The 26,648-nt window shown below is 56.0% G+C and overlaps 1 protein-coding gene across 8 annotated transcripts in view; it reads right to left on the bottom strand.

Annotated features, from left to right (window-relative positions):
* The window catches only part of LOC103346593 (carnitine O-palmitoyltransferase 1, liver isoform), an 87,197-nt gene that overhangs the window by 28,659 nt on the left and 31,890 nt on the right, over window positions 1–26,648 (bottom strand). For 3 of the 8 annotated variants that reach the window (XM_070064023.1, XM_070064107.1, XM_051827863.2), the window contains 5 exons: window positions 19,907–20,018; window positions 8,181–8,333; window positions 6,112–6,251; window positions 2,106–2,277; window positions 590–691 (listed from right to left, as the gene is read on the bottom strand). In XM_070064023.1, coding sequence (XP_069920124.1) covers window positions 590–691; window positions 2,106–2,277; window positions 6,112–6,251; window positions 8,181–8,267 — 501 coding nt within the window. In that variant the 5' untranslated portion in view covers window positions 8,268–8,333; window positions 19,907–20,018. Of the gene's footprint in view, window positions 1–589; window positions 692–2,105; window positions 2,278–6,111; window positions 6,252–8,180; window positions 8,334–11,148; window positions 11,293–12,162; window positions 12,181–19,562; window positions 19,714–19,906; window positions 20,019–26,648 lie in introns of those variants that run through there. The other 5 variants (XM_070064052.1, XM_051827860.2, XM_051827858.2 and 2 more) reach the window with 4 other exon arrangements.

Here is a 26,648-nt window from a genome sequence, read left to right as displayed (position 1 = left end):
AAGGAATGGCCTTGCAGAGGTCACACAAGGACGGATACCGGAGGATTCCAGCGACGGGAGGCAGCTAGAACAGGCAAATTCACCGAGAGGGAAAGCAGAGGAGAGGCAGCGGAGGCCCCGGGAGGGGAGGGGAGTTACTGTAGAGCTGCAGTCTGGGACAACACAAACATTTTGTAAATAATAGTGACAACGGCTGTATAACGCTATGAACATAATCAGTACCACTTGAACTGAAAATGGTTAGAATGATAAATTTCTTATTGGGTCTATATTTACCACATTTAAAACAGTGATGTAATACCCTGAAACTCACTGAGTTATGCACTCTAAATATGCAACTGTATGGTGTATAAATTATACCTCAATAAACTTGTTAAAAATAAAACTTTTGCCATGCAGTTTCTCTATAAAACATGATACCATTTTAAAAACACCAAATATACAGTAAGTGATGAATTAGGAAAAAAACTTTCTTTTAACAACTCTACAAGGTTCATTGCTAAGAGCTAACATAGCCAAATATAGAAAACAAACTGGTGGTCATGATGAAGACATGTGCCTTAATTCAAAAGACGGGTGAGACACCTACCCTGTGCACAGTGTCTTTCACGGCCGGGACAGGCAGGCGCGGCAGACAAGTCTGGAAACTGTACAGCGTGGGTTTCCGGCATGAAAGGACCTTGACCATAGCCTGAAAAAAAATGATGCTTTCAAAGGTGACAGGATGTTCAGGGTCTGGCTGTATAAAACTTGCTATTTTTTGTAAAGATTCATTTATTTATTTGAAAGTCAGAGTTACACAGAGAGGGTAGGAGAGGCAGAGAGAGAGAGAGAGAGAGAGAATGGTCTTCCATCTGCTGGTTCACTCCTCAATTGGCCACAATGGTAGAAGCTGCACCGATCCGAAGCCAGGAGCCAGGAGCTTCTTCCAGGTCTCCCATGCAGGGGCAGGGGCCATCTTCTGCTGCCTTCCCAGGCATAGCAGAGAGCTGGATTGGAAGTGGAGCAGCCGGGACTCAAACCAGCACCCATAGGGGATGCCGGCACTGCAGGCGGTGGCTTTACCGGCTACGCCACAGCGCCGGCCCTGTCAGTGCTCACTGACGTCACTAAGGACAAATGGTTGCTCTACTTCTAATGCAGCTCCTTGCTAACGGCCTGAAAAAGCAGTGGCAGATGGCCCAAGTTCCAGGACCCCTGCCACGCCCACGAGAGATCCAGAAGAAGCTCCTGGCTCCTGGCTGTGGCCTGGCCATCCCAGCCACTGCAGCCATCTGGGAGTGGACCAGCGATGGAAAATCTCTCTCTGTCTCTCCCTCTCTCTCTATAATCCTGTCTTTCAAATAAATAAAATAAGTCTTAAAAAATAAAAGAAAAACATTCTTTAGTCCTCGTGCAGGTTTCATGGTGAACCGAACCCCTCCGACAGTTGGAAGTCGACTGAAGTCAGAAACCACGTGTCCCGAGAACCACAAGGCCCCTGCTCTGAGCCTGAGAGCCAGCAGAGGGCGCAGGCGGACAGAAGGGTGACTGCGAAAGCTCCGCAGCTGGGAGGGCAGCTACGCGTCAGCAACTGTGAACACCACAGCAGCTACTAGAGGGCATCCAGATGTTCTCAGTACACTAGAAGATGACAGACTCTTCGGGATGCCTTATGACAGGACTGACAATTATGCTCCGAAAAGTGTTTCCATTTCATGTACATTTTCTAAATGATTGTCATAAAGTTGCACATAAAATCATATACTACTTATTGTTAAAGAAAGAATATTCTTAACATAAAGAAATGATAAATGTTTGAGACGATGGATATGCCACTGCCTTGCTCTAGTCAGGGAACAGACATACACATTCTGTATAAATATTGAAATGCCACTTTGTACCCCATAAATACGTGCGTACTTCAGAAAGCTCTGGGGAAATGGAATTAAAAGGTCATTTTTATTTTGGAACAGAAACTAAAATGCAGCCACAGTTTTGGCATAATGTCTGTTTTTCCCATGAACTTTTTAAAGCCCCCTGATACGCTGGATCTTGGGCCAATTAAATATTTTTCAAGCAGCAGACCGTGCCCGCCCAGCCCCACCCCGAGGGCGGCGCCTCACCATCCAGATCCTGGTGGCGCGACCCATTTTGCCGTGCTCGGCGAACATCCAGCCGTGGTAGGAGAGGAGCACCTTCAGGGAGCAGCGCATGGTGATGATGAGGGCCACCCAGAGGCCCGTGCCGAAGAGCACGCCGCTGACCGCGGTCTTCGTCTGGCTGGACATGCGGCCCCTGGGGAGACGAGTGAGACCCACGCACACTCCTCAGCAGGGAAGGGAGCCCGGGGCCGCTGCGTCACAGACCTCACGGCTGCCCCTGTCACGTAGCACTGTCCTTGGATTTTATTTATTTATTTATTTATTTATTTTTATTTTTTTATTTTTGACAGGCAGAGTGGACAGTGAGAGAGAGAGACAGAGAGAAAGGTCTTCCTTTTTGCCGTTGGTTCACCCTCCAATGGCCGCCGCGGCCAGCGCGCTGCGGCCGGCGCACCGCGCTGATCCGATGGCAGGAGCCAGGAGCCAGGTGCTTTTCCTGGTCTCCCATGGGGTGCAGGGCCCAAGCACCTGGGCCATCCTCCACTGCACTCCCGGGCCACAGCAGAGAGCTGGCCTGGAAGAGGGGCAACCGGGACAGAATCCGGCGCCCCAACCGGGACTAGAACCCGGTGTGCCGGCGCCGCTAGGCGGAGGATTAGCCTAGTGAGCCGCGGCGCCGGCTGTCCTTGGATTTTAAACCTTTGGGTAATCAATGTCCAACTTGTGCCTTCAGAAAGAACACCACTGTCCAACTCAAAGCTGCGTTAGACAGAGAGGCTGTGCCCTGTTTGATAGCTTTCTGATTCCCGATAAGAGACGCTCACTTCGGCGGGGCTGAGTGACTGGCCACATTTAGAAGGTGCTGGGAAAGAGCTCCGGCTCCTCTCCGAAGTGTGAAGTGCTTACTTGGGATGGCTGGGCGGTACCTGCTAGGAGTACCATCTTAATCAGAAACAACAGCCACTAGAAAAGCTTTACAGGGCATGTCCCAGCTCCAGTCCCCGTGCTCCGCCGCAATCCAGCTCCTTGCTAGCGCACCTGGGAAAGCAGTCAAGGAAGGCTCCAGCGCGTGGGCCCCTGCCGCCTCCAGTGAAAACCCATATGGAGTTTCGGGCTCCTGGTTTGTTGCAGACATTTAGGGAGTGAATCAGCAGACAGAAAATCAGTATCTTTCCCTTTCTCTGTGTCTCTGTGTCTCTGTCTCTCCCTCTCTGCAGTCCTGTCTTTCAAATTCACAGTCGAGGGCAATCTGCTTGTGTTTTGTCCTCAGGATGAAATTCACTCCTGAGCTATGAGGAGGTTTTCATTTGTTACACTTCAGCTAATTTATTTCTCACTCCTTTAGCACGGAACAAGCAGGAAGGGTTACAGGGATGCACCACTTCACTTGTAGCTTAGCCCTGACCCCGCACTGCCCCTTGCACGCGGAGTTCCTGGCCTGAAACACAAGGCACGATTCTGGGACCAGCATGGGGGGGGGGTACTTGTCCCATTGTCTGGGTCCTAAAATGTTCGTCAGTGAAAACAGCACACGACACTGGGACTGAGTATCTGGCATGGGACAGCTCGGCCATTGCGAGACACCGCGGCGTGTTCGACCAGGAGCCGAGCGTGCGGGGAAGCCCGAGGCGGCGGCCGCACGAGGTCCCTGGGCGCCCGGGTCCCACCGTCTGCTCACACGCTGCCCGTGTCCCAGGCAGGGCCCTACAGGGAGGCTCTGCGTGCACTGGACAAGCACAGACCCCAGAGCTGGAGCTGCTGGAGCTGCTGGAGCTGCTGGAGCCCCAGCTTCCCCGCCCCCTCCTGTGACCCCACCCCTCCTGTGACCCCACCCCTCCTCCTGTGACCCCGCCCCCTCCTCCTATGACCCCGCCCCTCCTCCTGTGACCCCGCCCCTCCTGTGACCCCCTCCTCCTGTGACCCCGCCCCTCCTGTGACCCCACCCCTCCTCCTGAGACCCCGCCCCTCCTCCTGTGACCCCGCCCTTCCTGTGACCCCGCCCCTCCTGTGACCCCCTCCTCCTGTGACCCCGCCCCTCCTGTGACCCCGCCCCTCCTGTGACCCCCTCCTCCTGTGACCCCGCCCCTCCTCCTGTGACCCCGCCCCTCCTGTGACCCCCTCCTCCTGTGACCCCGCCCCTCCTGTGATCCCACCCCTCCTCCTGAGACCCCGCCCCTCCTCCTGTGACCCCGCCCCTCCTCCTGTGACCCCGCCCCTCCTGTGACCCCGCCCCTCCTGTGACCCCCTCCTCCTGTGACCCCGCCCCTCCTGTGACCCCGCCCCTCCTCCTGAGACCCCGCCCCTCCTCCTGTGACCCCACCCCTCCTCCTGTGACCCCGCCCCTCCTGTGACCCCGCCCCTCCTCCTGTGACCCCACCCCTCCTCCTGTGACCCCGCCCCTCCTCCTGTGACCCCGCCCCTCCTCCTGTGACCTCGCCCCTCCTCCTGTGACCCCGCCCCTCCTCCTGAGACCCCGCCCCTCCTCCTGTGACCCCCCTCCTCCTGTGACCCCGCCCCTCCTCCTGTGACCCCCCTCCTCCTGTGACCCCGCCCCTCCTCCTGTGGCCCCGCCCCCTCTGCCTGTGACCCTGCTCCCTCCACCTGTGACCCCGCCCCTCCTCTGTGACCCTGCCCCTCCTCCTGTGACCCCGCCCCCTCCTCCTGTGACCCCGCCCCTCCTCCTGTGACCTCGCCCCTCCTCCTGTGAGCCACCCCTCCTCCTGTGATCCCCCTCCTCCTGTGACCCCGCCCCCTCTGCCTGTGACCCCGCCCCTCCTCTGTGACCCTGCCCCTCCTCCTGTGACCCCGCCCCCTCCTCCTGTGACCCTCCCTCCCCCCCCCCCCCCCCGCTCCTCCTGTGACCCCGCTCCTCCTGTGACCCCGCCAGGCACCTGCGCCTCCCCTCCCTGGAGCTTCCTCGCTGGCACTGGCAAGACCTCAATGACGTCACCGCAGCACAGGGTCTGATCCCCAGGTCCAAGGTGAGAGTCAGGGCCAACGTTTGGAGGGCAGGGAATAAGGGACACCAGAGGCACTCGGGAAACACATGCTGGGCGTTGCCCAGCTGCTCTCGGGAGTGCGCCCACCAGGAGCCCAGCACAGCCCGGGACCCCAGGGGCCAGCGCTGTGGAGGAGCAGGTGAAAGCCGCCGCCTGCAATGCCGGCACTGCACGGGGCACCGGTTTGTGTCCCAGCTGTGCCACTTGTGATCCAGCTCCCTGCAAATGGCCTGGGAAAGCAGTGGAAGATGGGCCCCTGCACCCAGGTGGGAGACCCGGAGGAAGCTCCTGGCTCCTGGCTTCGGATCGGCCCAGCTCCAGCTGTTGCAGCCACTGGGGAGGGAACCAGTGGATGAAAGATCTCTCTCTCTCTTTCCTCTTGCCTCTGCCTCTCTGTAACTCTGTCTTTCAAATAAATAAATAAATAAATAAATAAATAAATAAATAAATATTTTTTTAAATGACAGCTTAGTAACTTTCTCTATGTTTGGAGATTTGTCAAGACTACTCCACTTGGCTCCCAGGAAGGTGAACAAGACCATATCCTTGTCCCAAGAGTGTGGTGCAACTGAACTGGCTACGGGTCTTTCCAGACCTCGTCCTATGTATCTTTTCATCTGACTGTACATTTATGTCCTTTAAAATAGCCTTGAGGACAGACATTGTGGCATAGCAAGTTAAGCCATCACTTGGAACACCCACATAAAAATATTAGAGTGCCTGGCTCTAGTTTGGGCCACTTTGCAATTCTGATCCAGCTCCCTGCTAATGTGCTTAGGAGGCAAGGGATAATGCCCTAAATACTTAGGTTCCTGCCACCCACAAGTAAGACGAGGGTGGAATTTCTGGCTTCTGGTTTTGTCCTATCTCTGTCTGTTGGAGGCATCTGGGGAGTGAAGCAGCATATGGAAGATCTACCTCCCTCTCTCTATGTCCCTCTGCCTCTCAATTAAAAATAAATCCTTAAAAATAATAATAAAATATTCTTTATAATAAGCCAATAAACATTTTTTAAAAAGATCACTTACATCATGTCGAGGGTCTCACTGATTCTGGCAATGATTCCCAAGGAGGGGTCCATTTTGCCGTACGTTGAGGACATCACACCCACCACCACGATGAGCCAACTGGAGGGGCCTGCTGGGTACATGCTAGTGATGATGCCATTCTGGAAACAGACGAGAGAACTGTCGGCTATGTCCCCCCACAACCCACGCCGTGACCGCCCCCGCGGCCCTGGGGACTGAGCGGCTGGGGCACCGGGCAGTGGGGAACTAGGGGACCTCGCTGTCACCACTGGGAATCCTGCAGCGGTGCCAGCCACAGGCAGCCTCTTCCCTTCCTCCTCTAAGCCAAGGCCCCCCCGAGACAGCTCCCCGACATCGGATCACCCCCTGCACCGGTTTAACAGACTCCCGAGCTCCCCCGGACTAACACGGCGGAGTCCTCTCCCCAGCCTGCTCCATGGAGGGCGCCCTGAGACCTCGGCTCCCACCCTGCCTCTCCCTTCACTCCTGATCAAGACCCTGACGGACCCAAAGTATGTACAGGAGTCCTAACTCCATGTCAAGAATTGGCTGGAGGGGCTGGTGCTGTGGCATAGTGGGTTAAGCCTTTGCAGTACCAGTTCAAGTCCTGGTTGCTCTATTTCTGATCCAGCTCTCTGCCGTGGCCTGGGAAAGCAGTAGAAGACGTCCCAAGTCCCTGGGCCTCTGCACCCACGTGGGAGACTGGAGGAAGCTCCTGGCTCCTGGCTTCAGATCAGCCTAGCTCTGGCCATTGAGTCATTTGGAGAGTGAACCAACTGATAGAATATCTCTCTCTCTGCCTCTGCCTCTCAAATAAATAAATCCTAAAAAATTTTTTTTCTAGAAAATACTCTACCCTTTACACCACAAAAGGAGTGGGGGACAGAGACAAGAGTTCTATGAAATTGGGGCCGGCACTGCGGCTCACTAGGCTAATCCTCCGCCTGCGGCACCGGCACACCAGGTTCTAGTCCCAGTCGGGGCACCGGATTCTGTCCCGGTTGCCCCTCTTCCAGGCCAGCTCTCTGCTGTGGCCCGGGAGTGCAGTGGAGGATGGCCCAAGTGTTTGGGCCCTGCACCCCATGGGAGACCAGGAGAAGCACCTGGCTCCTGGCTTCGGATCAGCACAGCACGCCGGCCGCAGCGGCCATTGCGGGGTGAACCAATGGAAGGAAGACCTTTCTCTCTGTCTCCTCTCTCACTGTCTAACTCTGCCTGTCAAAAAAAAGAAAAAAGAAAGAAAGAAATTGGCAGTTTTGATAGCTATTAAAACTAGAAGACCAGCAATGGGGGATCATTATTCTATTCACTTTTTTTAAAGATTTATTTATTTATTTGAAAGCCATCCACCGCTGCAGTAGACTCGCTCACTGGCAACCATCAGCTGCACCCCAGGACACCCGTGCAGCAGAGCCGGCTCCCAGGACTCCTCTCCCTACTGCAGCTGCTTCTAAGCGCTCCTAACAGCCCTCTCCTTGGCTGTCTGGCAAGAGGGGCCTGGAGAACCCACAAACTGAATGGCAGCCCCCTCGGGAGGCTGGGTAGCTCTCACTTGACACTTGATGAGCGGATCTTAATTTTTCAAATGCACATCGATTCACACTTATTTGTTAATGAAAGTAAGACTCCCACTAAAACAAGGAAATAAATGTCCACCTCTGCAGGTGATCAGAACGGAGAAGAGGTGGAGGGGCGGAGCAGCACTGGACCACACAGACCGTTCACACGCTGGAGTAGTCCGCCAGCAAGGCAACTATGAAATCAAGCCGCCTAAGTTCGGGAAAAGTCCTTTTTGACAAGGAATCTAGGGTGCTAGTCTCCAGTCTCCTTTTGTAGGTTGGCTGCTTACCCTCAGAGCCCGTCTCCTTAGCTGTTCTACAGCATGCGAGCCGCTCTACCTGCCTCACCGGGTTTCTTCAAGAGCTCAGTGCGCCAGGACGCACGTGAGGCTGCTCCGTACGCCTGAGCACCAGGGATAGAGCTGCTGCCGTGCCGTCTGGGAGACACGAGACCCACTCCCAGGTGGCAAAGTATCTGCTGTACATGGACCTAAACAAGCATGGGAAAACCTTGAATCTCATGATCCTCTTTTTCCAGGAATGCAGTGCAGGGAGACGGATTTCCTGAAGGACTTCTCGGCTTCGATGCAGGTCCATGGCGTCCGCAGCGCCTGGGAGCTGAAGGCCGCAGCCAGGTGAGCCTCTGCCAGCTTCAGCGGTTACCTGGGGAGAAGTGGAAGCACATGACACAGCACAGCACTTCTCTAAGATTTATTTACTTCTTTGAAAGGCAGACTTACAGAGAGAGAGAGAGAGCTTCCATCTTCTGGTTCACCCCCGAGTGACCGCAATGACTGGGGCTGGGCCAGGCCGAAGTCAGGAGCTTCGTCCAGGTCTCTCCTCTGTGCACGGGCCCAAGGACGTGGGCCCTCTTCCACTGCTTTCTTGGTGCACATTAGCAGGGAGCTGGATCACAAGTGGCGCACTGGGGGCTTGAACCAGTGCCCATGGAGGATGCCAGTGCTACAGGCCATGGCTTAATCCACCGTGCCACAGCACTGGCGTCATGCGCTTTCCTAGATATTAGAAAATTTTTCATATAGAATTCATTTTAAGTTTTTTTCCCATTTAAGAGATTTAATGTTTTTCATTAAAATATTGGATTTGGGGGCCAGCGCTGTGGCACAGCAGGTAAAGTCACTGCCTGTGACAGCGGTAGTCCATATGGGCACCTGTTCACGTCCTGGCTCCTCCATTTTCAATCCAGCTTCCTTGCTGATACACGTGAGAAAGCAGTGCAAACTGGGCAAAGCCCTTGGGTCCCCTCCACCCATGTGGGAATTCTGGAAGAAGCTCCTGGCTCCCGCAGCCATCTGTGGGATGAACCAACAGAGGGAAGATCTCTCTGAGTGTCTCTCCCTCTCTCTCTGTAACTCCGACATTCAAATATATAAATAAACCTTCAAAAAGCTGGATGTGGATTTTTGTCACCATATTTTGCACCCTCTCCCCTGTCTAGCTGCTTCTGCTTAGAGGCTGGGATGACCACAGAGGCCACACCAGGGGAAATCACTACCCACTGGCCTGGTCAATCCCAGGCCACACCCAGCTGACCCAGGAAGTGACTAGCGGGCCTGAGACAAGTCCCAGTCTTCACAACAGCCCCTGGAGGCCGGCAGAGGGGACCCCAAAACATCCGCCAGTGAGTCCACACCGGCCGGAGGCCCTGACCTCCAGGTGTGCACAGCGGCCGCAGGCGTGCACTGGCGCTGCATTGAGAAACGAGGTCCGGCTCTCAGAGAGCAGCATACGGATCCAGGGCCCCCACGCACAGGCTGAGAGCTCCCAGGAGGGCCGAGCCTGCCTCCGCCAGAGGCTGAGTCTGCAGTCAAACCTGCTTGAGCGGGGCTGGCGCTGTGGTGAAGTGGGTTGACGCACTGGCCTGGAGCGCCAGCATCCCATATGGGCGCCAGTTTGAGACCCAGCTACTCCACTTCCGATCTAGCTCTCTGCTGTGGCCTGGGAAAGCACTGGAAGATGGCCCAAGACCTTGGGCCCCTGCACCCGCATGGGAGACCTGGAGGAAGCACCTGGCTCCTGGCTTCAGCTGCTCACCGCCCATCTCCACTCAGCTCGCCCCAGCAGCCAACAGCGCAGGCCCAGGGGCTCCAAGAAGGTGGCTGCTCGTGCCAGTCCTTCCCGCTGTGTTAGAACCTGCCCGTTTTCTGCCACAGCAAGGCCTGAGACAGGCCCAGCCTGCCTGGAGGCACCTGCCCCTCCTCTCTCCTCTGGCCACCTCTCGGTGAGGGCGGGAGGCCACGGGCACCTGCGTGTTCTGACTCCAACCCTCCCGCTTGGCAGGACTCCTGGCGTCCCACAGCACTGCTCCCGTGTGCTGGCGCGGCACAGCTGGGAGTCCCGGTGGCTGGGAGAGGAAGGGCCCGCGGGCCAGCTGTGTGGGCTCCAGCTGGCAGGCCGGGCCCGGGTCTGGATCCCGGCCACCTCGTGCTGGGCGGCCTCTCCCTACCCTCAGCCTTCCAGAGGCCGCCGCAAGCAGGGCGGCACAAGGCACCGCAGGGGCTCGGGGCTGGGCGAGCACCAGTCCCTCACCTCCACAGGCAGCTGGGGGCAATGCCACATCCCCAGCACACCGCGTAAGGAACCACTGGTCTCTGCGGAGCAGCCCCACTGCCCGGTCAGCAGGCACACCTGCTGCGGCCCCTCACCCCGTGCTTCTGAGCTGCTGGGCAGCTCCATCCTGCTCCCCAGCCCCCAGCAGTCTGCCCGGCCCAGGCCCTGCCCAGGGCTTTCACTGCAACCTGTGCACACGACCCCTGCTTTCAAACTCTCTGCTATGCTGAATGATACAAGCCGGGTATCACCCTGGCCCCTTCTCCATATGCCTGTGCCCTCCTCCCACCAGTCTCTTTAGACCACTGCCAGCACTAGCCTTGCCCGGGCATCAACAGACCAGAGCTGCTCTTGGGCCATGCCCCACCGCTGCTCATGTGGGCAGGCATGCTGCCCCGCCTGGGCTCGTTCTGCTCACAGCTGTCCACCAGCAGCAGCCTGGCCCTCACGCCTCTCCCAGCTCTCCCTCTTCTACCCACTCCCAAACAGGAGCGCGCGCGTGCACGCGCACACGTACACACACACACACACACACACCTCATGAGCCCCCCTCAGTTGCTCTCTAATCTACATCACCCCCAGGGTGCCCAGAATCTGAGGCACACCACAGCCCAAGGCGGAGAAAAAGTCCTGGCTCCTGCCACGAAGTTTGCACAGCACGACCGCTGGGTTCTAACCTGCGCGGCAGAGTGTGCACCCGCGCCCAGGCCCAGGATGCCTGGAGCAGAGGACGCAAATGCTGCACCAGAGACGCGGCCGAGGGAAGAGGAAGAGAGCTGAGAACGAGCAAGCAGACGTGGGTGGACAGGGGGCTCACCCTCTCCCTGTCACTCACTCGGTCCCTGCCCCAGCCCCCGACCTCTGGACCGCAGCTCTGCGCAGAGCGAACTGGCTGCAGAGGGCTCACCTCCGGTCAGCAGCCCGGCTGCTCCTCCCCTACAAGCAGTTCTGGGTGAGTGACAGAACGGACCCCTGGGGACGTCCCTCAGGCAAGGCCGCTCTGAGTCCTCGGGTCAGCTCTGGAAAACCAGAGGGGTCACTGTGGCAGCAACCTGCTGGCTGCTGGGGGACGTCCAGCATTGTATGGAGTGTGCCAAGGCCAACATGCCCTCTGTCCCCGTGGACCAGCACTGCCCGGAGCATGGATGTGTTCATTGTCAGGGAAAACACACAAGTCATTTCTGAGAAGCAAGCATGGTGGCCTGGAGCCCGACTTCACCTCTAACCCCAGTGGACATGAGCCCTGGCTGCTGGCTCGGGTAGGGATCACCCACAGACCTCTCTGCCTGAAACCACTCAGGGCTCTGCCACCCCAGGGAGCATCAGAACCCTTCAGGAGTCCTGGGATGAGCTAGAATGGTGGCGGCAGGTTAAGCTGCATCCCAGATGCAGCCCCGTATACATTCTGAAGACTCTGTTTCTGCTGCAGCTCCCTTCTAATGTGCCTGGAAAGCTGGGAGTCACACCCCAAGTACGTGGGCCCCACCACGCTGCAGGAGGCCTGGCTGGAGTATCCAGCTCCTGACTTCGCTCTGTCCAGTCCCTCTGTTGCAATCACTGGGGGAATGAACCAGCAGATAGAAGATTTCTTGCTTTCTGCTTCTTCCTTTCTCTCTCTCTCTCTCTCTCTCTCTCGCTCTCGCTCTCTTGCTCTCTCTCTCTCTCTCTCTCTCTCTCTCTCTCACACACACACACACACACACACACACACACACACACAAGGGAGGGAGGAAGGAAGGGAAGAAGGAAGGGGGGAGAGAATGTTTTCAACAGTCTTGAGAGCCACTGGAGGAGACGCATCGCCAAGGTCCACACCAGAGCACTTAAGCACCTTACATTACTCTACTCAAAAAATCACCAGGAGGGCTGCGCACTGCGGTGTAGAGGCTTGACCACCACATGCAGTGCTGGCATCCCATACCTGCGCTGGTTTGCGTTCCGATGCAGCTCCCTGATAATGAGCCCGGGAAAGCAGCAGAGGACGGCCCAAGTCCTTGGGCCCCTGCACTTGCATCAGAGACCTGGATGAAGCTCCTGACTCCTGGCTTCGGATCAGCCCAGCTGAAGCCACTGCGGCCATTTGGGGAGTGAACCAGCAGATGGAAGACCTCCCTCCCTCCCTCTCTCTCTCTCTCTCTCTCTCTCTCTGCCTCTGCCTCTGCTTCTGCCTCTCTCTAACTCTGCCTTTCAAATAAATAAATAAATCCTTAAAAAAAAGTCACTAAGATGCAGAACCAGATGGTGCAACCTGTTTATTGTTTAAATAAATAAATAATTAAAACTTATCTCGTCAGTCCAGAGTTCATCTGGCCACACCTTCTCTGCCACGTCCACTCTGGCCAGCCAAGCCCACTGGCCACCTCCCAGAGCTGGGAGTTCTGTGCGTTGTCCACTTCTCTCTTCTTGGCACTTAGCTTAGGCTCCCCTCTCCTGGGGACCTGCTCAGCTCGGCCCCTGCATCCGCATCCCCAAAGCACAGGAACTCTGTCTGTCCCTCAGCATTTTTACTTGCACTTGCTAGCAAAAGACCCACTTCTAAGTCATGTGTTTAAGCTCCAAAAATAAGTTGCTAGTTTCTCATGGACACACATCTTTATTTACTTCTCTAAACCACATTGTGAGGACCACAGAGTGTCCTCCAGTATTGAAAATGAAATGAATGAATTGGGAGGGGAGACACTGAAGCATCTTACTCCATTTTGGCAAGATTACTTTCACTTTAATAGCTTGTTCACCTCCTTCCCCAGAACCTTGGCAATATGGCAAACGTGTTTCCTTTCTTCATGACCAATTCTTTTCAGCAAAACGACCTCCCCTCAGAGGCCGGGGGCCTGTGAACCCTAATGCTGGCCGCAGAACCCATGCCCGTCCTAGCAGAGCCCATTCTCTTCAGGAACAGGCCTGGCCCTCACGCGGAGTGGCCTCGCTCCTGCAGGAGCGCCCCAGGCCCGCGGCCCAGACAGAAAGCAGTCTGCGCCAAGGAGGCGAAAGGCCAGCACCAGGCAAAGTGTGCTGGCAGATTTCAAAACACACCAGGGAAAACGGTGATGTGGAAACCACCTTTGTCTGATAAAACAAACAATCAGCTTTGCTGTGTGATGAGGAACCTCCGAGAAGAGACTTCATGTAACAACCAAGATCTAGGAAATTGCTTCTGTTCTGGCAGTGTTTCCACAGTCTTGCTAATTAATCAATATGGAGATGGGGGCCGGCGCCGTGGCTCACTAGGTTAATCCTCTGCCTGCGGCGCCGACATCCCATATGGGTGCCGGGTTCTAGTCCCGGTTGCTCCTCTTCCAGTCCAGCTCTATGCTGTGGCCCAGGAAGGCAGTGGAGGATGGCCCAAGTGCTCGGGCCCTGTACCCGCATGGGAGACCAGGAGTAAGCACCTGGCTCCTGGCTTCGGATCAGCGCAGCACTGGCCATAGCGGCCATTTGGGGAGTGAACCAACAGAAGGAAGACTTTTCTGTCTGTCTGTCTATAATTCTACCTGTCAAAAAAAATACGGAGATAGATGTGTGGATAGGTATATAGACAAGGATATAGACAGGTGGATAGATGGATATTTAGGTGTATATGGCATTTCATTCATTTTTGTTCTTTTAAAAATGAAAATACATGAGGCTGAGCATTGTGGCATAGCAGGTAAAGCTGCCACCTGTGAGCCCAGCACCCCATACGGGCGCTGGTTTGTGTCCAGCTGCTTCACTCCAATGCAGCTCTCTGCTAATGGCCTGGGCAAGCAGCACAGCATGGCCTAAGTGCCTGGGCTCTGCACCCATGTGGCAGACCCAGATGAAGCTCCTGGCTCCTGCCTTTGAGCTGGCCCACTATGGATGTTGCAACATCTGGGGAGTGAACCAGTGGATGCTCTCTCTCTCTCTCTCTCTCTCTGTCTCTCCCCCTCCCTTCTCTGTCACTCCCCCTCTTTCTGTAACTCTGACTTTCAAAATAAATAAACAAATATTTAAAAGATAATTAAAACACAGGAATGGACTTAGTAGCACAGCAGGTGGAGCTGCTCCCTGGGAGGCTCGCAGACCGTATCAGAGCTGGTTCAAGACCCAGCTGCTCTATTTCCAACTCAGCTCCACGCTATGGGCCTGGGAAGGCAACGGTGATGGCTTAGGTATTTGAGTCCCCGCCACCCACGCGGCACACCCAGATGGAGCTCCTGGTCCCTGATTTGGTCTGGCCTGGCTCCAGCTGTTGTGGCATTCAGGTAGATGGAAGAGGTCTTCCTCTCAGTCACTCTTTCAAATAAATAAATGAATAAATAGGTCTTTTAAAATGAAGATACAGAATGTTCCTATTACCAATATTCCTATTGCAGGGAGTGCAGTGGAGGATGGCCCCAAGTGCTTGGGCCCTGCACCCCATGGGAGACCAGGAGAAGCACCTGGCTCCTGCCATCGGATCAGCGCGGTGCGCCAGCCATTGAGGGGTGAACCAACGGCAAAGGAAGACCTTTCTCTCTGTCTCTCTCTCACTGTCCACTCTGCCTGTCAAAATAAATAAATAAATAAACAAATAACGAGCAATGTTGGTAAGAGAAATAGGACTTAGCCCTGACTGGAAGATTCTAGGATGCGCCCTCGGTGCCTGGGACAGGTGCCAGACCGTCGGCATCAGGAGCACAGAACACTGCTTTCCTTCTCCCCGAGGAGCTCAGCGTCCAGTGATCAGCTGATGGGTGGCAACTGTCCTGCCACATCCCTGGACAGGAACACCTCAGTCGGCAGCGTATTTCTTTCATTATTGAGTTCCAGACATTCCTGGACACAGAACAATGCACACAAAGGAAACGCAAAGGTGGTTTCTCAGAACTGAGGTTGCCACATGACTCCAGCAGGCAGCCAATCCCAGCTCAGAGCCTCAGGACCCAAGGTTCACTCAGTGTTGGCATGAGAAGAAAGGCAGCACCATACCTGAAATCACCAAACAGGACAATCTCCCACAGTTCTGCAAAGCAGTAGACTGCTAAAAATGTGTCATGGAGTCAGCATCTGGGGGCCACTTGAGAAGCCTGCACCCCACATCTGTGTGTCTGGTTGCAGTTCCAGCTCTGTGCCTGATTCCAGCTTCCTGGTAGTGTGGGACCTGAGAGGCAGCTGGGGATGGCTGAGCAGCTGGGTCCCTGTCACTCAGGCGGAAAACCCAGACTGAGTCGTCAGGTTGCAGTTCAGCCTGACCCACCCCTGGCTGTTGAAGGAATTTAGGGAGTAGAACCAGCAGAGGGGAGGCCTCTGTCCTCTGCCTTTCAAATGCATAGACTAAAAAATTTAAAAAACTGAAAATTAAAAATAAAAATATATCCTGTACAGCCCAGATTACTTCTAACATTATCACAGAAACTGTCAGTAGTGGTGGTGACTGGAGAGGGAAAGCCAATTAAGGAGGAAGCGTACTCTGCACTGCGTTCCCATTTCTCCCTTTTTAACTCTGCTTGTACTGCTTATTTTGAAAACCAAACAAAATCCTCACAAGAAAAGCACAGGACTGGAATTACCATTGGACCACACTGGCAGCCTCCTTAAGCTAAAGTGTGAGGTACCTCATTTGAACACATTTTGAATATTCTGTCTTGAAAAAGCATTTTATCTTTTTAAAAAGTTTGTTTATTTGAGGGGCAGAGAGACAAGACAGAGAGAGCCCCCAACCGTCGGTGCAGTCTCCAAATGTCCTCAGGAGGTGGGGCTGGCCCTCATCAGGTTGGCTGGCTCAGTCGTCCGAGCCCTCACCGCTGCCTCCCAGGTGTGCATTAGCAGGACGCTGGCCTGGAAGCGCAGCAGCGATTCCAAACCAGGCGCTGCAACAGGGGACGCAGGCGTCTTAGCCAACAGCTTCACCAGGACGTCAAATCCTGGCCCCCGTTTAAAAGCTTTTTTAAAAGATTAATTAATTAATTAATTTGGAAGGCAGAGTGAGTGAGAGAGACAGAGTTCCTTCTGCTGGTTCACTCCCCCAGACGGCCGCGACGGCCAGGTCTAGGCCAGGTTGAGTCCGGAACCAGGAACTCCATTCCAGGTGGAGCGCCTGGGCCATCATGCACTGCCTCCCCAGCTGTGTTATCGGGGAGCCGGGTCAGAAGCAGAGGGCAGACGCCAAAGGACACTCAAATACGAAACATCAGCACTGTCTTTCCCTCTCCCTCCCTGCTCCCCCACCCCACTTTGTTCTCAAAGCCCCAGTTCTTCCAGAATCCAAGTTCAGCTTCCACCAACCTTAGAACTCTGGCCTGCCAACAATAACCCTGCAGGGTGACTAAATGTTTTTTCCAACCAAGGTAAAATGCAAGCGATCAAAGTGCAACAGCGCTGGGCCCAAGGAGCCACCCTGTCCCATCTCCCACGCCCACCACCTTCCCATGGCCTGAAGCCAGGCACCTATACCCCACTCCACCCCCAGGTCATGACGTGACAGTGCAAAAGTAGGGGAAAGGTTAGCGGGAGCTCTGGAATGGCTGGTTCATCCAAGGGCACTCAGATCCTGTTCCACTGGCTGTGATGCACTTCACCCAGAAAAGCGGAGCTCCACCTTCGGGATGGTTGAGGGCTCATTATACCTGCCCGAGGGCAAATGCTGCAGCCCAAACCAGAAACCAGGCACACACCCACAGAGCTCAGGGAGTGTCCAAAGGGCTTCACTGCAGAGCTGTAGGAGAAATTAACAGTGTTTTGTTTTTAAAGATTTATTTACTGGGGCTGGCCCTGTGGCACAGAGAGTAAAGCTGCTGGCGTACCATATGGGCACCAGCTCAAGTTCCAGCCGCTCCTCTACTAATCCAGCTCTCTGCTGTGGCCTGGGAAAGCAGTAGAAGGTGATCCAAGTGCTGGGGCCCCCACACCCATGTGGGAGACCCAGAGAAGCTCCTGGCTCCTGGCTTTGGATTGGCCCAGCTCTGGCTATCACAGCCATTTGGGGAATGAATCAGGGATGGAAGACCTCTCTCTCTCAGCCTATGCCATTCTGTAACTCTGCCTCTCAAATAAATAAAAAAATATTAATATTTTAAATAATAATTACATAATATATAAATATCTATTTATTTGAGAGGCAGAGTTACAAAGAGAGGGAAATACAGAGAAAGGTCTTCCATCTGCTGGTTCACTCCCCACACAGCTGCAATGGCCAGAGCTGGGCCCATCCAAAGCCAGGAGCCAGGAGCCTCCTCCGGCTCTTACATGCGGGTGCAGAGGCCCAAGCACTTGGGCCACCCTCCACTGCTTTCCCAGGCCATAGCAGAGAGCTGGACTAGAAAAGGAGCAGCTGGGATATGAACCAGTGCCATATGGGATGCTGGCGCCTTAGGTGGAAACTTAGCCTACTACGCCCCAGCGCCTGCTCCTACAGTGTTGTTACTAATGGACATGGAGGGCCGGGCTTGGACATGCACAGGCCAGCACCCAAAACCTCCCCTGAGGCCCTGAGGTCACTTAGTGACCACTGCCTGGGCTGGGGCCAAACACAGCACCCCGGAAGGGAGGCCACTCTAATTCCCTCCACTTCCAGGTTGGGGGCTGGGCCCTGACACGGATTTCTGCCTCCTTGATGCAAAACATGTGTACTCCTAAACTCGCCTTTTTAAAAACTACAACGGATGTTAAGATAGAGTTCAAGTGCAAGGTCAAGTCTAGGAAGGAGTAATTACAGGCTCTTAGAACTGAGGCAAAACCACTGCACAGAACCAACTCTGCATGGTGATGGTTCCAAATCGACTTAGGAGATCAGCCTGCCCCACGCCCACACGCACCCTGCACGGCATTCTCACCAGCCCCGTGCCCCCCCGGCACCTCTCCCACCAGGGCCCCAAACAGCTTGCAAGGACCTGCTTGCTGGCAGCACTGCCATCAACTTTTCACTCACTGGCTAGTAGTTTAGAAGGAAACAAATATGCTTGAATACTGGTTGCTCAGGGGTCCTTGTCTGTTTAAGACAGAATTCTGATGTGAGACAGAGAGCAGAGGTAAGTGAGGAAGCAAAGCTATACAAAGAGAACTAAAGAAGAACGTACACCTGGTAGGCCAGGCAGGTGCAGCCCCAGCACTTGGGCCAGTGGGCCATCCTCCGCTGCTTTCCCCGGCACACCAGCAGGCAGCTGGATCGGAAATGGCGCAGCCAGCACTCCAACCAGAGCCCATATGGGATGCCGGCACTGCAGGTGGCAGCCTAACCGGCTATGCCACAACGCCGGCCCCCTGACTGGAGTTTTTATGGACATGAGTGTGGGTCCCCCTTTCTTCTCCCTTGTGCAAAATTACAGGTAGGAAATTTCTAGGTCTAGAGTTCCCGAAAACCTTCCCAGGAATTCATCAGACGGAACGTCTCCTTGGTGCAGGGCAGGGGAGGCTGCAGCCCACCTAGCAGGGTCACAGGACAAGGGCTCTGACGGCAGGTGTACTTGCTGCTCTGTTTTCAGGGCCTGTGTCCTCGTTTCATTACACGAGAATTTATTTTCTTTAAAAATTCTCAGTTTCTTCCCGTTTTCTTCAGCCCCTCACACACACAGGCTCATGTGCACTTAGCTACCTTAACAGAGTGACCAGAACCAGGAGGCCTGCGCAGCAAAATCCATGCCTCAAAAGGTTAAACTGCCTTTCATTTTATTCAGTAACTCACTAAGTCACCAGTTTCCTACAAAACCTGCTGGGAAGGGGGACCTGTTGGGAGCGCGGCTCTGTGCTTAATCAGATAGTTACTTGGGGTTTTTATCTCTTCAAAGTATTTTCGTTTTAAAAAAGTAGGATCAGCCTTCATCTGCGTTTCCTTCCGCTTCCAAGAAGCAAAGCAGGACTGCCGCCGGCGCACGAGGAAAGCGGCCGCTCTGGGCTCAGGCCGCGGTGCCGCCCTGGCCCACTGGGCTCCGGAGCCCCACGCCTTCTCCGGGGCTGGCGCGGCCTTGGCAGCCTCTCGCGCCCACCTGCCCGCGACCGGCGGCGGAAGCTGCGGGGAGAGCCCGGTCCTGCTCACCGTCGCGCTCGGGCTGCGCTGGGAGCCCCGCGCCCACTGTGCGACCTGACCGCTGCGCGGCGGGGAGAGGGTCGGCGGCGCCGCGCCCAGCCGGGGGCCGAGCGTCCTTCCGCCCCGCACAGGGCGGACCCCGCGGGCTGACTGACCCTAAGGGGCACAGACGAGTCGCGCCCCGCTCTGGTTTTGAGTTATCCACGAATCCCGCCACGCGAAGATGCTGGAATTCCCTTGGGCGCCCCGCTCCTACGCTGCCCAGCCGCGCAGCATCCGGACCCCGCCGGCGTCCCTGCCTGGACCCGGTGCCGCAGCGCGCCCCCCGCCCCCGGCCCGCCCGCGCAGCCCAGCCTTACCGAGTCGGTGCTGCACGGCGCGGCGGCGGCACCTGCGGAGGACGAGCCGGCGGGCCCGGGCAGGGCTGGCTGTAGGCGAGGCCGCCCGCAGCCCATTGGCTGGCTGAGTAGCAGAATTATTAAAGCTGCCCTGGAGTCTTGATAAAGCTTAACCAGCGAAGGCGGGGACGGTTAGAGCACTCCTCGGTAGGAGCAGGCGCCATGTCAGCGTCAGCTGTGGTGCCTGTCCCTCCAGAAACTCATTTATTTAACGGAGGGACAACGAATTTCCTCCCTCGTTAGTAAGAGATACGGGGCCAATCGTCTGAGCACAGTACTCACTCGTTCACTTCACAGAAGCTTACCAATAGTCTACTGCAGCCCCAGGGTGCTGCCAGCCACTGAGACACAGCTGGTGAAGCGTCGGGCGTTTTGATCTCTAGGGGTTAATACCAGACGCAGACGCCCAGAATGCTCCTAGAAAAGATCGGAATAGCTCAAGGTCACCGTGATCACCCCCTCGGACCCCAGATCCTGTCCGTCAGCCCCACCACAGCCTGCATGCACTGGGACCCGCGCTCTGGGTTCCTGGGCTGGAGCAGACGTGACCTGGAGGACACTGTTGCAAGTGGGGGACTTGACTTGCCCATAACCAGAGCAGAATGGAAATGGACACCAGGCCCTCGGGGACAGGGGCCGCCCCTACCCCATAGCTAACTTTAGCAGGTGTTAGACAGCCAAAGGAGGGCACTGGCGGAAGGAATCTGTGCAAGGATGACCATTCTGTATACTGAGTCGGCTGTCTTGAAGGAAGCCCAGAGCCTGAGGCCGCTCTCCAGCCCTGAGCGGCTCTTCCTAAAGAACAGCTGAAGGGGGTGGGGCGCTGAGACAGCTGGTGACACAGCTGGTGACAAGGGGGTGGGGCGCTGAGACACAGCTGGTGACAAGGGGGTGGGGCGCTGAGACACAGCTGGTGACACAGCTGGTGACAGGGGGTGGGGCACTGAGACACAGCTGGTGACAGGGGGTGGGGCACTGAGACACAGCTGGTGACAGGGGGGTGGGGCACTGAGACACAGCTGGTGACACAGCTGGTGACAAGGGGGTGGGGCACTGAGACACAGCTGGTGACACAGCTGGTGACAGGGGGTGGGGCACTGAGACACAGCTGGTGACAGGGGGTGGGGCACTGAGACACAGCTGGTCACACAGCTGGTGACAGGGGGTGGGGCACTGAGACACAGCTGGTGACAAGGGGGTGGGGCACTGAGACACAGCTGGTCACACAGCTGGTGACAGGGGGTGGGGCACTGAGACACAGCTGGTGACAAGGGGGTGGGGCGCTGAGACACAGCTGGTCACACAGCTGGTGACAGGGGGTGGGGCGCTGAGACACAGCTGGTGACACAGCTGGTGACAGGGGGTGGGGCGCTGAGACACAGCTGGTGACAAGGGGGTGGGGCACTGAGACACAGCTGGTCACACAGCTGGTGACAGGGGGTGGGGCACTGAGACACAGCTGGTGACAAGGGGGTGGGGCACTGAGACACAGCTGGTCACACAGCTGGTGACAGGGGGTGGGGCACTGAGACACAGCTGGTGACAAGGGGGTGGGGCGCTGAGACACAGCTGGTGACACAGCTGGTGACAGGGGGTGGGGCGCTGAGACACAGCTGGTGACAAGGGGGTGGGGCGCTGAGACACAGCTGGTGACACAGCTGGTGACAGGGGGTGGGGCGCTGAGACACAGCTGGTGACAAGGGGGTGGGGCACTGAGACACAGCTGGTCACACAGCTGGTGACAAGGGGGTGGGGCACTGAGACACAGCTGGTGACAGGGGGTGGGGCACTGAGACACAGCTGGTCACACAGCTGGTGACAGGGGGTGGGGCACTGAGACACAGCTGGTCACACAGCTGGTGACAAGGGGGTGGGGCACTGAGACACAGCTGGTGACAGGGGGGTGGGGCACTTAGACACAGCTGGTGACAAGGGGGTGGGGCACTGAGACACAGCTGGTGACACAGCTGGTGACAAGGGGGTGGGGCGCTGAGACAGCTGGTCACACAGCTGGTGACAGGGGGGTGGGGCACTGAGACACAGCTGGTCACACAGCTGGTGACAGGGGGTGGGGCACTGAGACACAGCTGGTGACAGGGGGGTGGGGCACTGAGACACAGCTGGTCACACAGCTGGTGACAAGGGGGTGGGGCACTGAGACACAGCTGGTCACACAGCTGGTGACAAGGGGGTGGGGCGCTGAGACAGCTGGTCACACAGCTGGTGACAGGGGGTGGGGCGCTGAGACACAGCTGGTGACAAGGGGGTGGGGCACTGAGACACAGCTGGTGACACAGCTGGTGACAAGGGGGTGGGGCACTGAGACACAGCTGGTGACAGGGGGGTGGGGCACTGAGACACAGCTGATGACACAGCTGGTGACAGGGGGTGGGGCACTGAGACACAGCTGGTGACACAGCTGGTGACAAGGGGGTAGGGCGCTGAGACACAGCTGATGACACAGCTGGTGACAGGGGGTGGGGCGCTGAGACACAGCTGGTGACACAGCTGGTGACAGGGGGTGGGGCGCTGAGACACAGCTGGTGACACAGCTGGTGACAGGGGGTGGGGCGCTGAGACACAGCTGGTGACAAGGGGGTGGGGCACTGAGACACAGCTGGTCACACAGCTGGTGACAGGGGGTGGGGCACTGAGACACAGCTGGTCACACAGCTGGTGACAAGGGGGTGGGGCACTGAGACACAGCTGGTCACACAGCTGGTGACAAGGGGGTGGGGCGCTGAGACAGCTGGTCACACAGCTGGTGACAGGGGGTGGGGCGCTGAGACACAGCTGGTGACAAGGGGGTGGGGCACTGAGACACAGCTGGTGACACAGCTGGTGACAGGGGGTGGGGCACTGAGACACAGCTGGTGACAAGGGGGTGGGGCACTGAGACACAGCTGGTGACAAGGGGGTGGGGCACTGAGACACAGCTGGTGACACAGCTGGTGACAGGGGGTGGGGCACTGAGACACAGCTGGTGACAAGGGGGTGGGGCACTGAGACACAGCTGGTGACAGGGGGGTGGGGCACTGAGACACAGCTGGTCACACAGCTGGTGACAGGGGGTGGGGCACTGAGACACAGCTGGTCACACAGCTGGTGACAAGGGGGTGGGGCACTGAGACACAGCTGGTGACAGGGGGGTGGGGCACTGAGACACAGCTGATGACACAGCTGGTGACAGGGGGTGGGGCGCTGAGACACAGCTGGTGACACAGCTGGTGACAAGGGGGCGGGGCACTGAGACACAGCTGGTGACACAGCTGGTGACAAGGGGGTGGGGTGCTGAGACAGCTGGTGACAGGAGGGTGGGGCACTGAGACACAGCTGGTGACAGGGGGTGGGGCACTGAGACACAGCTGGTGACAAGGGGGTGGGGCACTGAGACACAGCTGGTCACACAGCTGAAGTGCTGCCTGTGAGACCAGCATCCCATCTGGTCGATGGGGGGAGTCCCAGCTGCTCCACTTGAATCCAGCTCCCTGCTAATGGTCCAGGGAAAGCAGTGGAAGATGGCCCCCAAGTGCTTGAGCCCCTGCACCCACGTGGGAGACCTGGAGGAAGCTCCTGGCTCCTGGCTTCAGATCAGCACAGCTCTGGCTGTTGCAGCCGGCTGGGGAGTGAACCAGCGGATGGAAGACCTCTCTCTCTCTCTCTCACCTTCTCTCTCTCTCTCTCTCTCCTTCTCTCTGTAACTTGTTTCAAATAAATAAATAAATTTTTGAAAAAAAAAAACCACGTTTATTCTTGCAAGGAGCTCCCTATTCATGCTTTGTTCTCAGGATTCCTGCTCAGGTGGGGACAGGGGTGTGCATGGCATGCTCCACCAGCCTGCTCTGCACTCTGGCAGCTGGCAGTGAGCCAGGCAGGACACCACATGAAGAGGGCACAGGCAAGGGCACATCCCCGGGAATCCCAGGTCAGTCCAGGGTCTGAATGTGGGGAGAGTGAGGAGACACCCAGAACGCACTGCTGCGCTTACGCTTGTGGCCTAACCCACTGCAGTAGGGAGACTGCTGCTGCCACGGTGGGACAGCTTTTGTTGTGGGCTAAACAGGCCACAGAGCCAAAGATAATCCCAGCAAGGAAATCATGTTGCTGGCAAACCCATAGTCTCAGATTGGGGGGAGTGCAATCCAAAATTGTCTAAGTATTTTTTTTATTTGAAAGGCAAAGGTGTGGTGGGTATTTCCCAGTCACCATTTACTCTCCAAATCACAGCACCAGCGAGGGCTGGACCAGGCCAAGGCCGGAACCCAGAGCTCCATCCTGGTCTCCCATGTGGGTGGCAGGGACCTGAGGACTCCATCGCCTGCTGCCTCCTTCGCACGCAGAGGAAACGGAAATACTGAAATGCGAGGGTGAACTCCGGGGACAAGGCAGCGCCATCTCTGCTCTAAGCTAAAGGCCAGACACTGCTGAGAGGAGCTTCCTGGAAAGAAAAGGTTTATTCAGCCTACAGTCCGGAGGTCACAGTTCAAGATCAAGTGGATCAAGTGGCCCCACCGTGCAACACCTGTGGAGACTGGGCTCCAATAATGCGTCATGGCACTTCCCTCTCCCACACAACTCTCAGAACACAGCATTCAACGACAGCAACAAGGCACCTGTTCAACAACAGACAAGGGCCCTACTGGGCAAGCCCATCTCAGGCTGCCGCACGAAAGTCCTTACAGAAAGGTGAACACATTTACACACTTACATGGCTGGTGTGTCTGCTCCCTCTGGACACCTGGAAGCACCACCCTCGCCCCAGACACCAGCTATGTCCAAGCTGTACACCCAGTGCTGTGCTAACACAGCTAATACACAGACTGAGAGCACTGCTATTTTTTTTTTTTTTTGACAGGCAGAGTGGACAGTGAGAGAGAGAGACAGAGAGAAAGGTCTTCCTTTGCCCTTGGTTCACCCTCCAATGGCCGCCGCAGCCAGCGCACCGCGCTGATCCAATGGCAGGAGCCAGGTGCTTCTCCTGGTCTCCCATGGGGTGCAGGGCCCAAGCACTTGGGCCATCCTCCACTGCACTCCCGGGCCACAGCAGAGAGCTGGCCTGGAAGAGGGGCAACCGGGACAGAATCCGGCGCCCCGACCAGGACTAGAACCCGGGGTGCTGGCGCCGCTAGGCGGAGGACTAGCCCAGTGAGCCGCAGCGCCGGCAAGCACTGCTATTTTCTTTAAAGATTTTAAAATTTATTTGTAAGTCAGTATTACACAGAGAAAGGAAAAGACACAGACAGACTGTGTCTTGTTTTTGTTTTTGTTTTTGTTTTTTTTACAGGCAGAGTTAGACAGTGAGAGAGAGAAAGAGAAATAAAGGTCCTCCTTCCATTGGTTCACTCTCCAAATGGCTGCTACGGCCGGTGGGCTACAGCCGGTGCTGCGCCGATCTGAAGCCAGGAGCCAGGCGCTTCCTCCTGGTCTCCCATGGGGTGCAGGACCCAAGCACCTGGGCCATCCTCCACTGCACTCCCGGGCCACAGCAGAGAGCTGGACTGGAGGAGGAGCAACTGGGACAGGACTGGCACCCCAACCGGGACTAGAACCTGGTGTGCCGGCGCCGCAGGTGGAGGATTAGCCAAGTGAGCCACGGCCCCAGCCAGACTGTGTTTTCCATCCTCTGGTTCACTCCCCATATGGCTGGGCTGTGCCAGCTCAAAGGCAGGAGCCAGGAGCTTCTTCTGGGTCTCCCACATGGGTGCAGGGGCCCAGGTACTGGGGCCATATTCCACTGCTTTCCCAGGCCATAGCAGAGAACTGGGTCGAACTGGCACCCATGTTGGGTGTGGTTATCACAGATGGTGGCTTAACCCGCTATACCACAATACTGGCCCAAGAGTGCATTGCTACTGTAAGCCCAGGAGACAATGAAACGGGGGCTCGGAGGGCTTATTCCCTAGGGGGTGAGTCACGTATTTCTTGCCATAGTGTAAGGATTCACTGGTCCCCCTACACTGGTCCACATTTATCCTGTTAGACTCTGGATCTACAGGCATGTACGCCCTGCATGGGCTGGAAAAAAAAAAAAAAAAAAAAGTCAAAAACCAAAACCTCAGCAAGCCGAGAGAATGCTTACTTTGCTCTCTTCCTTAATGGGCCCCTCCCTGGAATCAGTAATGTAGTTAAGAAACGAGGTGAGCGAGATAAGGTGACAAGGCCGCCTACGCAACCAAAGCAGACTCCAAAATGCACTTCCTGGCATTGAGTTGGCTATTTTGAAACTCTCCATAAAAAATTTACATTGTATACTTGTCCTTTCTTTTCTTTTCTTTTTTAAAATATTTATTTATTTATTTGAAAGTCAGAGTTATACAGAGAGAGAAGGAGAGGCATGCTGGCTCACTCCCCAGTTGACCACAACAGCCGGAGCTGTGCCCATCTGAAGCCAGGAGCCAGGAGCTTCTTCCAGGTCTCCCAGGTGGGTGCAGGGGCCCAAGCACTGGGGTCATCCTCCACTGCTTTCCCAGACCACAGCAGAGAGCTGGACTGGAAGTGAAGCAGCCGGGACTCAAACCGGCACCCACATGGGATGCTGGCACTGCAGGTGGTGGCTTTACCCGCTATGCCACAGCGCCGGCCCCCCCTTTCCTTTTTTTCCTCATTTTAGACTATCAGTCCTTCAATTGCCAGGCAGCCCTAGAGTTGTACTTATAAAGGAAAGACGCATCAGTGAAACAAGGTAGAAAATAGAACTATTTGGAAATTAAGCAAAGAAAAAAATCTTAAAGGCTTTCCCCAAAAATAGATGAAAAGCAATGGCCATCTGAACAGGTAACTTCATCTTGTCCCCTGCTAGTACGTCTTGAATCACTGGACTTGGCACATGGCAAGAGTTTTAGAGTGGAAGTTGAAAGGTCTGCCTCTATATGCATGTGTGTCTTGTGTGTGTGTGTGTATGTGTGTGTGAGTGTGTGTACGTGTGTATATGTGTCTGTGTGTCTGTGTGTATATGTGTCTGTGTTTGTGTATGTGTGTGTGAGTGTGTATGTGTGTGTCTGTGAGTGTGTATGTGTGTATGTATATGTGTGTGAGTGTGTTTGTCTG

Source organism: Oryctolagus cuniculus, chromosome 1 (assembly GCF_964237555.1).
Source record: "Oryctolagus cuniculus chromosome 1, mOryCun1.1, whole genome shotgun sequence".
In the NCBI taxonomy this organism is placed as follows: domain Eukaryota; kingdom Metazoa; phylum Chordata; class Mammalia; order Lagomorpha; family Leporidae; genus Oryctolagus; species Oryctolagus cuniculus.
The sequence above is the reverse complement of the archived record's forward strand: the minus strand, read 5'-3'. Positions and strand labels throughout refer to the sequence as shown.